Below are 14,268 nucleotides of genomic sequence, written 5' to 3'. Positions count from 1 at the left end.
GTATGGACTCCATACTCTCACATTTTGTTACTTGAATTCAAGGTGCCAGTAAGGTTAGCTGAAAAGTTTTCAAATATGGGCCCAGGAATGGACTATGTGGCAAAGAGAATTATTCAGCTTTGTCTTAACCTTTTAGAAACTCATCTATATTAAGTCTTTCCTGATTCTCTCAACTTCTAGTGTTCTTCCTCTCAAATAACTGTCTAACTATCGTTGTCTATGTATCTTTCTATATATGTTTGCTGTGGTCCCCATTAGAATGTAAGCTTGCTGCAAGTAGCGAATTTTTTTTTCATTTTTTGCCTTTGTAGCCTCAAGTTCTGGCAAAAAAAAATATAGGTGCTTATTAAATGTGTATTGATTGGTTGACTGATGCCAGTTAAAATGATTGTCTGGTATAGAGATCTCTTTATAAGCTCAGTGGCAACATGACACATGAAGAATTTTCAAGCAATTACTTCAGACTGCAGAATTTTTCATCTAACAAATGGGGAAAATAAATCCAAAATTCTTTTATGATTTTAGATCATAACAACCAGCTATATATTACTTCCAGAGTTCCAGAATGAGATAAAGGTGTTGCAAATTACAAAGATTCAAAGCAAGACATTATTAAAAACAAGGGAATAAAAACTCAGAAGTTGGTTGTCAGTCATGTATTTGAGAGTTTCTTAAGTGACCTGAGTTAGAAGATAGATTTCTCTTGTCATTCAAAACCTGGCTTTCTGTTGAAGTCAGAAAGAATGCATAGGATATAGTAGTCAGCCTAATTTTTGCCTCATGTTGATTCAAAAAGAAACAGTAAATCTTACTATAGAGGAAAAACTGAGTCAGAGATATCCATTTAGATTAGAGAAAATTTCTACTTGGGTTGATCACTTTGTCAATACTCTGAGGACACCTTAAATCAGAGCCACAGATCATCTGTTTTCATTGGCGGGCATAGTTGACAGGAAATCATGTACATTTGCTATACTTGGCTTAAGTAATATTAGAATAGAGAGCAAAATACCATACAAATTAAGATGCCATCGAAACTGTGAAATTCTCAAGTAAAATTTACAGGAGAAATGGCCCCATGAAAGTTGCAAGAATTTGGATGATCTTGATGGAAGTGTTTTTCATTTAAAAGATGGGAGAGGCCTGATTTTATTTGATCATATAACAAAAATTGTCTTTATCTTTTGCTACCATGCATTTTACACTAGTGGCTGCATTTGAACTACGAATCTTGATTAACTGAGAGGAACTTAGATAGAGGCTTAGATATTTCAGCTAAGTTTTCAGTCCCTGCTAACTTAATTATATATTTAAGTGTGAAACTTAATTATTTTGCTTTTTTGATTGAAATTGTTATCCTAGGACCAGTCTTGCTAATTTGGAGGGACTTTTAGTATATTGTCCACCTCCACTTAAAAGTCTTGTCCATTAATGGTGACAAGTTGTCTTACACATACACATGCACGCGCGCACGCGTGCGTGTGTGTGTGTGTGTGTGTGTGTGTGTGTGTATTGTTTGTATATATATATATATATCTGCTTGTCGATATATATACCTTTGTAATAATACATATTATTTTTAGGCATTTAAAAACAGTAATTTGAGAAAAAGTCCACAGGCTTCACCAAACTATTAAAAGGGTTCATGACACAAAAAATAGATTAAAATGCTTGGACTAGTTTATCCTTCTAGGTCTAGGAATCTCTGATTCTACAGAGTCAGATGAGTTAGCTAACATTACTTATAACCTCTAAAGGTCTCATGCACATCTATTTTTGGCACATATTAATAATTATAATTGTGATGATATCATATGATATGAAACATTTAAATAGTGTTTCCAATGTACCAGACACCATATTAAATATTTTAGCTAAACCATGCATCCATCCATCATTCTTTATATAGAATATATAGATTATATATTTCTGGCACTATCTCATATAACTTACAAAGGAGAAATGTGAAGCCAGCAAAAGTATCTGAATTCCTCACTTGAAAAAACAGGGATATTCCACTTACCTGTCACAGGTAGGTTTGCTGTGTAGCTAGTAGTTGTATAATGACCTGTTGAGTATGATTTTTTTAAAAGTGGATTAGTTTTGCTGCAGAACACTTAGGAAACAACCTCAAAGAATTTATGAAGTAATCAGATATCCCTTATTTGTTGATACTAGAGATTTAAAAATTAATTAGAGCCAAATTTGATCTTTTCTGAAAGAATCCCCTACCCAGAAGATAGGCTGTACTAAAAGTGTCTATGAAATAGATGCAATATCTCACCAAGGTAGAATGGGAAAGATCAGTTATCGGAAATAATAATAAAAAAAAAACAAAGAAAGAAAGGAAAAGCACAGGGAAGGGGCATGGGGAGTATCAGTATCAAAAACGGATATTCAAAAAGTAGTTGTTTAAGTTGCAAAATGAATAACAGTGATCTATCCTGTAAGCACACATATACACATATATGTATGTGTATATGTTTATTTGTATATATGTATATAAAATTATAGCTGCATCTCAATATAATTGGTTTCCTTTATAATACTATGTATTATGTTTTAGGCACTTAAAAATAATTACCTGAAAAGTGTTGCAAAGGCTTCACCGATTACCGAAGGGGTTTAATGCACCAAAAAATGTATTAAAATGCCTTAACTAGCTGATCCTTCTAGATCTAAGAATCTCTGATTCTACAAATGACTTAGCTAACAATATTTACAATCTCTAAAGATCTCATACATGTCTATTTTATGCATAATGATAATTCTGATGATGTCATATAAAACATTTCTATATTATTTGCAATGTAGCAGACATTATACTGGATGCTTTAGAGAAATCATGCATTCATTATTCTCATTGCTTCTGGCACTATATCATATTACCTAAAAATGAGAAGCATATAAAGCAGAAAGCCAGCAAAAGTATCAGAATTCCTCACTTGAAAAGTCAAGAAAAATCCATTTACCTGTTAAAGGCGGTCTCTGTGTGGAGACAGGAGTTGGATAAGGACCTGTTGATACAGATTTTTAAAAGTAGGTTAGTTTTGCTGCAGAACATTCAGGAAACAACCTGAAAGCAATTGTGAAGTAATTGGATATTCCTTATTTGTTGATGAGATTTAGAAATGAACTAAGACCAAACTTGTCTTCTTCTAACAAAATCTTCTCTCCAGCAGATAGACAATTCTAAGTGTCTTATGAAATAGATGCAAAGACCCACCAAGGTACAGTGGAAAAGATCCGTTAATTGGAAGTAATTTCAAAAAGAAAGTTAGAAGGAATACAGGAAAGGAAGATCAGGAGGATCGGGAACAAAAGTTGGCTAAGCTGCAAAATGAACAAAAGTGACTTGTCCTATAAAATACAAAAACACACACAAATGTGCATGGGAATAGATAGATAAACACATACATATGGCTACCTCTCAATATAGTTGGTTTCTTTTGTAATACTACATATTTCATTTTAGGCATTTAAGAACAGTAACCTGAAAAGGGGTCCACAGGCTTCACCAAATTACTAAAAGAGTTCATTACATGAAAAATGGATTAAAATACCTACATCAGCTGATCCTTCTAGATCTAAAAATCTCTGATCTATAGATGAAAGTAACATTACTTACAATCTCTAAAGATCTCATTTATATCTATTTTGGTATAAAAATTAATAATGATAATTCTGATGATATCATATCATATAAAATATTTACATAGTGTTTATAAAGTACCAGAAATTATGTGGGACGCTTTAGAGAAATCACACATAGATTATTCTCTTTGCTTCTGGCACACATTTTTTCCTCCAACATCTACCTATCCAATTTGAATCTTTGAAATTCAAAAATCACCTCCTTTATTATGATTTCCCAGATGCAGTCTACCCTCAGGAAAAAGATTTTTCTGAAAATAATCAACTCTTCATCCCAACTTCCATAACATTTTATACCTCCTACACTACTTTGATAGTCTACTGTGCATAACAGTTATTTGTGTATGTTTTATCTCTCCTATTATATTGCAGTCTTCATGAGGGAAAGGAATATGTTGTATTCTCCCCTATCCACTATCATGAACTTTAGCACATAGTAGTTTCCCAGAAACTATATGTTGGATGAAGGAGTGCATAAATGAAATGTAATTCTTGCAGGAGCAGTTGCTTCCCAGAGAGGCAGTACCTGAGCAGATGACACTGGCATCCTCACTGTGCTGACAGTTGTGGGAGAGCCACCCCCTGTGGGGACAGTTCCATAGGTAGTATTCATTTCCAAAACACCGCACATCATCCAGGACAATGCTTCCGTTGCCCTGACCAAATCGGGCACTTCCCGGAGCTGACACAGCATAGCCACAGCCCAGCTGCCTGCACACGACATTGGCGTCATTCAAATCCCAGTCGTCATCACAAACGGTGCCCCAGGATCCTCGGTAGAGCACTTCCACTCTGCCCTGACATCTGTTTCCTCCATTCACCAGTCTCAAGGACAGACCAGAATCTGATGCAAAGAAAGAAGCAATTGCAGTGAATTCTTCTTCAGGTGCAAAGTCTTTGGAAGCTCAGGAATTTTCCAAAATTCCCAAAGCTGTTCAGATGGCTGAGGTGGGAAATCTGCTTCAGTCATGTCTTCAGGCCAGAATAGTTCAATGAGAAGGGCACCAGGAGGGTAAGAACGATCCTACTCTTAGCAAGTATTCCACCTCTTTGTGGGAGCTGGGAATGCAATATATTCTTCCTGGTTAAAGGACCAAGAGCCTATGGCTAACCAACTCTTAAATCTTATTTTTCCTAATATAAGACATCTGGGGAGCTAAACTTGATTCTTCTTTCTAATATTTTTGAGATCTAACCTGTCCACATTGCATTAAGTGACCACAACACTATTTCCATCTCAGATCCTGAACTGATTTTTCTTTATGGCTGATCTTTTTGGTCACCTCAAAACAATTCACAGACATGACTGAAAGTTGAAAAAAACCTATCTGCTGAGACTACAAAAGGATTATTTGAGGAGGTAGAATGAAGGGAAGAAAGAAAAAGAAGAATGGAACATTTCCTAGCTATGTGACCCTGGGCTAGTCACTTAACCACAATTGCTTCAGCAAAAAAAAAAAAAAAAAAAAAAGAAAGAAAAAGAAAGAAAAGAAAGAAAAAAAAGAAGAATAGAATGGAATGGAATGGATAGAGCAAGATAAAGAAGGAAGGAGAGAGGAAAGCAAAGAATGAACTATGTAAAGAGGAAAATAATGAGGGCAAGGAAGAAAAAAATAGAAGAAAATCAGAGGAAAATGCATAAGGAAAGACTGTTTAACTTCTAGAAAATGATGGGAAAAGTTTCAATAAATAGTTGCTTTGAACCAGCCTATTTCTCAAACCTAAAAAATCTTGATTTGGCACTCACATTAAGAATAAGCCCTGAGTTCTGTGTGGTAGAAGGCAACTACCTTTTTGTAAAAATGAGGAATATCTAGAAAGTAAGAGAGTTTCTGAGGATTCCTTGTGCCACGCACAATTTATACAGGCAATGTCATAATTATGGTAGTTAAAACTCAATTATATTAATGACAGGTTCTGAGACACAGAGACACAGAACAGTGACTAACATTGAGGAACTGAAAAAAGAGTAATCAATAATAGGTCAGTAGTCACTTTCTGGACTCCAAAACTTCAAGGTGTTGAAATAGAGGGTTTCTTCGTATCACTGGGACACCATGAAATACTATTGCATTCAAAAATCCATGCATATTCTCTGGATACAACAAAGAAGGATTATTTCAAGACAGATGGTCAGCCTAAGGACTCTTAATTATTTTTTGTTTTTGATGATAAAACAATAGTTTTGAGATCCTGAGGTTTACAAATGTGACAGTCAAAAGAATCATTTCTGCAGACATAGATTTGGCTACAGGAAATTTTCTAATATGAGAAAAATTCACATCACAAATTATGAAGATTCAGGATATATAAGCAGCTGCTCCTTGAATGAGATTCTATCAGATAACCCTGTGGGAATAGTCCAGACCTATCTCTCTTGCCTGCAATGCACACCCTCTTCATATTCTCTCAGTCTTTTAGAATGTTTGACTTCCATGATGGTTTGCTCAGGTACCATCTCTGTTGTGACATCTTCCCACATCCCTTCAGCCTTAATCCTCTGTGCTTTCAATGACCTTGTTTTATATTTGTATTCATATAAATATATCCTCCCAGTAAACTGCATATTTAGGGGGAACAGAAAGTTTTCATTTTTTCTATATGAATCTGCACTTTCTAGCAGGTACGTTGAACATCTGGTGCACCTCCTAAAGGTATATGGAATACTACTGAATTGCTATGTAATGATGTTCACATACTTGTATCAACTCTTCTCTGTCTAAGCTATTTAGAGATTCACAAAAAGGGAGTGACATGATGGGAAACATTACCTGTTCCATATGTGGGTCGTAGAAATGACGAAGTAGTAGGAAAGGAAGTAGTTGTTTCTAGAAATGAAAAGTTCCAGGTCAATCTCATCTCAGGATCAGAAGGTATTCAGTCAAAGTAATTGCACATTTTCTTATTAGCTACCACAAATACTGGCATGGGTTGTACTTCATTATGTAGTTATTTAGACAACATCATGACATTCTCTGGGTCTGTTTGTTTTGAAACAAGAGGACTAGAAGGGTTGGAAATAAATTGCGAGTGAAGGCATTTCTTGAACAAATCTAAAATCATACAAGATTCAGTAATATGTTCTTAGGAATAGGAAAGGAGAAGAAAGCAAAGAAAAGCAACATAAAGGGGAAAGGAGGAATAAATAATGGGAGAGGGCAAGGGAGGACAAGCAAAGGAAGGGGTAGCATGACAAGGGAAGGAAGGAGAAGGAAAAGAGAGAAAAAGAAAGGGGTAGAAAAAGAAGGGAATGGAAAGCAAGGCAAAGCCAAGCAAACTAGAGAAATCAAAAACAAGCTGACATTGCAAACATAAGTGAGAAGAAATTGTGAAGAGCAGGTAGGAACTGAAATGATTCTTCAATTATGTAACGATGAGAGCTTGCAAAATAAAAGAGTAGAATAATGCAATGTATAAAAATGAAAGGCTAAAAGAGGAGGGAGAAGAGGAAATTAAAAAGGATCAGAAGGGAAACTGGAAAGAGGTGATGGGATAACAGAAGATGACAATAGAGAAAAGAAATACAGGTTTGGATTGAAAACTGCAGGAGATAGCTTAATCTTGATTCATATAATTCATTAGAAAAGACAAGTTAGGTATTGCCTGAAATTTTAAAATAAAGTATAGACATGATCATTATTTATATGAAACTTTTATTTGGTAGTATTTGTAAAACTAAAAGAATCAAAAGAAAAATTGCTAATTTGAAATATTTGGAGCCAAATGGAACTTTGACAAAACAGGACAAAAACTGGTACTCACCTTAGACCCCAGGAAGGGTCAAACAGATGAAAGAAGGATATTGGGGACAGAGCTAAAATTAAATTTCTTAACATAGTGTCTGCTCACCTTTCACATATCACTACAAAGGAGAAAAGCACCATTTCCTATCTCAGGGTTTTCCCAAATAGAAACGTATGGAAATGAATAAGGAACAATCACAGACTTACCAATAGTGGGTGTTCTTGAGGTACTGGCTGCTACAAGAGAAAGAAGATAGAGTCAGATATGAACATGTTTCAGGGACAAAAGTCACAGATAGAAACAAGACGTTAACTTTGCTTGCAATGTGTCAGGTACATAACACAAATCACAATGATGAACAAATTCACACACTCAGGCACAGATTTTGGGATTGGAAAGGACTCCTAGTAGCAACCCAGGACAGCTCATGATCAAAGGAATCTCACTGCAGCACACCTGCCTAGTGGTTGTGCACTCTTTCCTTGAAGAATTCCAAGAGGGTAAAGGAAAGGCGGTTCATTTCAAGGGAGGTCAACAAACCATGCATGATACCTTTGGGGCCAAAGAAAATTGACCAGTGTTAGCCACATAACTGTCCCCGGTGTCACTGCTGTATCCTAACCAGCATGACCTACCCAACATAGAGACAAACTCAGTAAGACTCAATGAGAAGTCAAGAACCAGGACCAAAGGGGCCTGAATAAAAAAAAGACATGAGACACCTGTATTTGAGTCTCAGATCTTTGTCACTTTTGTGCTACATGATCTTTGACAAATCCCTCAACATTTCTCAGGCTCAGGTTGTTCATCTTTAATAAACTCAAGTGGGGAATTATCATTCCTGCTCTAGCCTTCCTTGACTCTGACATCAAGAAAAAGTGCCATCCATGGTTTGTTTCTGTTTATCTGAGTGATCAGCACATTACTGGGCTTGATAATTGTGCCTTTGGGGAAGAGGTCCATACCTGACTGCTTCAACTGAAATTGAAAAGATGTTTTCTGAAAGACTAGTCGCTGCTACCTACAGAGCACATACACATTTTCTCCACCAGATAAAGATTTTTGTTATGTCCACAGGATTTCACCTAGTCCTAATTTAAAAGAATATTCCCTCATTTGAGAAAAAAGAAATTGGATCACAATATTTAGAGAAAAACCTGGCATCTATGATTTCTTTTAAATTTTCTGGAAAATACACTGAGGGATGAATGACAAGATGAGAGAATAATAAATTTAGTGCTAGAAGACATATTCAAAGTTATCCACTTCTGTCCTATTCCCTTTACCTATAAGGAAACAAATGATTAAGTAAGTGGCAAAAGTCAATGAGAGACAAGCAAAATCCAAAATTCTCCTTTTCCTCAACAACAAACATTACTTCCAAATGTTATCCACTAGAGCAAAGAATAGTGGATTGCTCTTGGAAGAACAAACCGAGTTCTCTCCTTAGTGCCAGCAGTCCCTGATGCCCTGTACTCCCCAACTCTGTGAAAAGTGTGGACATTTCTGGGCAAGAAGAAACTCTGAACAAGCTCAGGACAAGGAGAGTCTCAGCCAGCAAGAGATTGTTCCCCTGACAAGATGCTTCCCAGAAAAGAAGGAGCAGTTGCTTCCCACACAGGCAGTACCTGAGCAGATGACACTGGCATCCTCACTGTGCTGACAGTTGTGGGAGAGCCACCCATTGTGGGGACAGTTCCATAGGTAGTATTCGTTTCCAGAACACCGCACATCATCCAGGACAATGCTTCCGTTGCCCTGACCAAATCGGGCACTTCCCGGAGCTGACATAGCAGAGCCACAGCCCAGCTGCCTGCACACGACATTGGCGTCATTCAAATCCCAGCTGTCATCACAAACGGTGCCCCAGGATCCTCGGTAGAGAACTTCCACTCGGCCCTGACATCTGTCTCCTCCATTCACCAGCCTCAAGGACAGGCCAGAATCTGATGCAAAGAAAGAAGCAATTGCAGTGAATTCTTCTTCAGGTGCAAAGTCTTTGGAAGCTCAGGGATTTCCCCAAATTCCCAAAACTGTTCAGATGGCTGAGGTGGGAAATCTGCTTCAGTCATGTCTTCAGGCCAGAATAGTTCAATGAGAAGGGCACCAGGAGGGTAAGAATGATCCCACTCTTAGCAAGTATTCCACCTCTTTGTGGGAGCTGGGAAGGCAATATATTCTTTCTGGTTAAAGGACCAAGAGCCTATGGCTAACCTACTCTTAAATCTTATTTTTCCTAATATAAGACATCTGGGGAGCTAGACTTGATTCTTCTTTCTAATATTTTTGAGATCTAATCTGTCCACATTGCATTAAGTGACCACAACACTATTTCCATCTCAGATCCTGAACTGATTTTTCTTTATGGCTGATCTTTTTGGTCACCTCAAAACAATTCACAGACATGACTGAAAGTTGAAAAAAAGCCTATCTGCTGAGACTACAAAAGGATTATTTGAGGAGGGAGAATGAAAGGAAGAAAGAAAAAGAAGAATGGACCACTTTCTACCTATGTGACTCTGGGCAAATCGCTGAACCACAATTGCTTCAGAAAAAAACAAACAAACAAAGACAAAAGAAGCATAGAATGGAATGGAATGGATAGAGCAAGGTAAAGAAGGAAGGAGAGAGGAAAGCAAAGAATGAACTATGTAAAGAGAGAATAATGAGGATAAGGAAGAAAAAACAGAATAAAACCTTCCTTGACTTCTAGAAAATGATGGGGAAAGTTTCAGTAAATAAATACTTACTATCTGAAAGTTGCTTTGAATCAGCCTCTTTCTCATACTTAAAAACATCTTGATTTATCACTCACATCAAAAATAAGTTCAGTATCAGAGCAGAAAGCAACTGCCTTTTTCTAAAAATGAGGAATATCTACAAAGTGAGTTTTCTGGGGACTCCTTGTGCCACACACAATTTGAAGAGGCAGTGTCATAATTATGATAGTTAAAACGCATACATATTCATGACAGGTTCTGATACACAGAACAGGGCTAACATTGAGGAACTGAAAAAAGGGTAACACAGTAGATAGGTCAGTAGTCACTTTCTGGACTCCAAAACTTCAAGGTGTTGAAATAGAAGGTTTCTTGGTATCATTGGACACCATGAAATACTATTGCATTAAAAAATCCATGCATATTCTCTGGATACAACAAAGAAGGATTTTTTCAAGACAGAAGGTCAGCCTCAGGGCTCTTAATTATTTTTTGTTTTTGATGATAAAACAATAGTTTTGAGATCCCGAGGTTTACAAATGTGACATTCAAAAGAATCATTTCTGCAGACATAGATTTGGCTACAGGAAATTTTCTAATATGAGAAAATGTCACATCACAATTTAGGAAGATTCAGGATATATAAGCAGCTGCTCCTTGAATGAGAGTCTATCAGATAACCCTGTGGGAATAGTCCAGACCTATCTCTCTTGCCTGCAATACATACCCTCTTCATATTCTCTGTCTTTTAGAATGTTTGACTTCCATGATGGTTTGCTCAGGTACCATCTCTGTTGACATCTTCCCACATCCCTTCAGCCTTAATCCTCTGTGCCTTCAATGACCTTGTTTTATGTTTGTCTTCATATAAATACAGCCTCCCAGTAAACTACATATTTAGGGGGACCAGAAAGTTTTCGTTTTTCTATATAAATCTGCACTGTCTAGCAGGTACGTTGAACATCTGGTGCACCTCCTAAAAGTATGTGGAATACATTGAATTGCTATGTAATGATGTTCACATACTTGTATCAATTCTTCTCTGTCTAAGCTCTCTAGAGATTCACAAAAAGGGAGTGACATGATGGGAAACATTACCTGTTCCATATGTGGGTCGTAGAAATGACGAAGTAGTAGGAAAGGAAGTAGTTGTTCCTAGAAATGAAAAGTTCCAGGTCAATCTCATCTCAGGATCAGAAGGTATTCAGTCAAAGTAACTGCACATTTTCTTATTAGCTACCACAAATACTGGCATGGGTTGTACTTCATTATGTAGTTATTTAGACAACATCATGACATTCTCTGGGTCTGTTTGTTTTGAAACAAGAGGACTAGAAGGGTTGGAAATAAATTGCGAGTGAAGGCATTTCTTGAACAAATCTAAAATCATACAAGATTCAGTAATATGTTCTTAGGAATAGGAAAGGAGGAGAAAGCAAAGAAAAGCAACATAAAGGGGAAAGGAGGAATAAATAATGGGAGAGGGCAAGGGAGGACAAGCAAAGGAAGGAGTAGCATGACAAGGGAAGGAAGGAGAAGGAAAGGAGAGAGAAAGAAAGGGGTAGAAAAAGAAGGGAATGGAAAGCAAGGCAAAGCCAAGCAAACTAGAGAAATCAAAAACAAGCTGACATTGCAAACATAAGTGAGAAGAAATTGTGAAGAGCAGGTAGGAACTGAAATGATTCTTCAATTATGTAACGATGAGAGCTTGCAAAATAAAAGAGTAGAATAATGCAATGTATAAAAATGAAAGGCTAAAAGAGGAGGGAGAAGAGGAAATTAAAAAGGATCAGAAGGGAAACTGGAAAGAGGTGATGGGATAACAGAAGATGACAATAGAGAAAAGAAATACAGGTTTGGATTGAAAACTGCAGGAGATAGCTTAATCTTGATTCATATAATTCATTAGAAAAGACAAGTTAGGTATTGCCTGAAATTTTAAAATAAAGTATAGACATGATCATTATTTATATGAAACTTTTATTTGGTAGTATTTGTAAAACTAAAAGAATCAAAAGAAAAATTGCTAATTTGAAATATTTGGAGCCAAATGGAACTTTGACAAAACAGGACAAAAACTGGTACTCACCTTAGACCCCAGGAAGGGTCAAACAGATGAAAGAAGGATATTGGGGACAGAGCTAAAATTAAATTTCTTAACATAGTGTCTGCTCACCTTTCACATATCACTACAAAGGAGAAAAGCACCATTTCCTATCTCAGGGTTTTCCCAAATAGAAACGTATGGAAATGAATAAGGAACAATCACAGACTTACCAATAGTGGGTGTTCTTGAGGTACTGGCTGCTACAAGAGAAAGAAGATAGAGTCAGATATGAACATGTTTCAGGGACAAAAGTCACAGATAGAAACAAGACGTTAACTTTGCTTGCAATGTGTCAGGTACATAACACAAATCACAATGATGAACAAATTCACACACTCAGGCACAGATTTTGGGATTGGAAAGGACTCCTAGTAGCAACCCAGGACAGCTCATGATCAAAGGAATCTCACTGCAGCACACCTGCCTAGTGGTTGTGCACTCTTTCCTTGAAGAATTCCAAGAGGGTAAAGGAAAGGCGGTTCATTTCAAGGGAGGTCAACAAACCATGCATGATACCTTTGGGGCCAAAGAAAATTGACCAGTGTTAGCCACATAACTGTCCCCGGTGTCACTGCTGTATCCTAACCAGCATGACCTACCCAACATAGAGACAAACTCAGTAAGACTCAATGAGAAGTCAAGAACCAGGACCAAAGGGGCCTGAATAAAAAAAAGACATGAGACACCTGTATTTGAGTCTCAGATCTTTGTCACTTTTGTGCTACATGATCTTTGACAAATCCCTCAACATTTCTCGGGCTCAGGTCGTTCATCTTTAATAAACTCAAGTGGGGAATTATCATTCCTGCTCTAGCCTTCCTTGACTCTGACATCAAGAAAAAGTGCCATCCATGGTTTGTTTCTGTTTATCTGAGTGATCAGCACATTACTGGGCTTGATAATTGTGCCTTTGGGGAAGAGGTCCATACCTGACTGCTTCAACTGAAATTGAAAAGATGTTTTCTGAAAGACTAGTCGCTGCTACCTACAGAGCACATGCACATTTTCTCCACCAGATAAAGATTTTTGTTATGTCCACAGGATTTCACCTAGTCCTAATTTAAAAGAATATTCCCTCATTTGAGAAAAAAGAAATTGGATCACAATATTTAGAGAAAAACCTGGCATCTATGATTTCTTTTAAATTTTCTGGAAAATACACTGAGGGATGAATGACAAGATGAGAGAATAATAAATTTAGTGCTAGAAGACATATTCAAAGTTATCCACTTCTGTCCTATTCCCTTTACCTATAAGGAAACAAATGATTAAGTAAGTGGCAAAAGTCAATGAGAGACAAGCAAAATCCAAAATTCTCCTTTTCCTCAACAACAAACATTACTTCCAAATGTTATCCACTAGAGCAAAGAATAGTGGATTGCTCTTGGAAGAACAAACCGAGTTCTCTCCTTAGTGCCAGCAGTCCCTGATGCCCTGTACTCCCCAACTCTGTGAAAAGTGTGGACATTTCTGGGCAAGAAGAAACTCTGAACAAGCTCAGGACAAGGAGAGTCTCAGCCAGCAAGAGATTGTTCCCCTGACAAGATGCTTCCCAGAAAAGAAGGAGCAGTTGCTTCCCACACAGGCAGTACCTGAGCAGATGACACTGGCATCCTCACTGTGCTGACAGTTGTGGGAGAGCCACCCATTGTGGGGACAGTTCCATAGGTAGTATTCGTTTCCAGAACACCGCACATCATCCAGGACAATGCTTCCGTTGCCCTGACCAAATCGGGCACTTCCCGGAGCTGACATAGCAGAGCCACAGCCCAGCTGCCTGCACACGACATTGGCGTCATTCAAATCCCAGCTGTCATCACAAACGGTGCCCCAGGATCCTCGGTAGAGAACTTCCACTCGGCCCTGACATCTGTCTCCTCCATTCACCAGCCTCAAGGACAGGCCAGAATCTGATGCAAAGAAAGAAGCAATTGCAGTGAATTCTTCTTCAGGTGCAAAGTCTTTGGAAGCTCAGGGATTTCCCCAAATTCCCAAAACTGTTCAGATGGCTGAGGTGGGAAATCTGCTTCAGTCATGTCTTCA

At 37.6% G+C, this 14,268-nt stretch overlaps 1 protein-coding gene across 1 annotated transcript in view; it reads right to left on the bottom strand.

Annotated features, from left to right (window-relative positions):
* DMBT1 (deleted in malignant brain tumors 1) overlaps window positions 1–14,268 on the bottom strand; it is a 63,438-nt gene that overhangs the window by 13,609 nt on the left and 35,561 nt on the right. Inside the window, 9 exon segments of the mRNA XM_051973817.1 lie at window positions 2,024–2,068; window positions 2,973–3,017; window positions 4,181–4,498; window positions 6,426–6,482; window positions 7,605–7,634; window positions 9,027–9,344; window positions 11,217–11,273; window positions 12,396–12,425; window positions 13,818–14,135. Of these exon segments, the coding sequence (XP_051829777.1) occupies window positions 2,024–2,068; window positions 2,973–3,017; window positions 4,181–4,498; window positions 6,426–6,482; window positions 7,605–7,634; window positions 9,027–9,344; window positions 11,217–11,273; window positions 12,396–12,425; window positions 13,818–14,135 (1,218 nt within the window).

Source organism: Antechinus flavipes, chromosome 2 (assembly GCF_016432865.1).
Source record: "Antechinus flavipes isolate AdamAnt ecotype Samford, QLD, Australia chromosome 2, AdamAnt_v2, whole genome shotgun sequence".
Lineage (NCBI taxonomy): Eukaryota > Metazoa > Chordata > Mammalia > Dasyuromorphia > Dasyuridae > Antechinus > Antechinus flavipes.
Note: the sequence above shows the minus strand (reverse complement) of the source record. Positions and strands in the feature narration are given on the sequence as shown.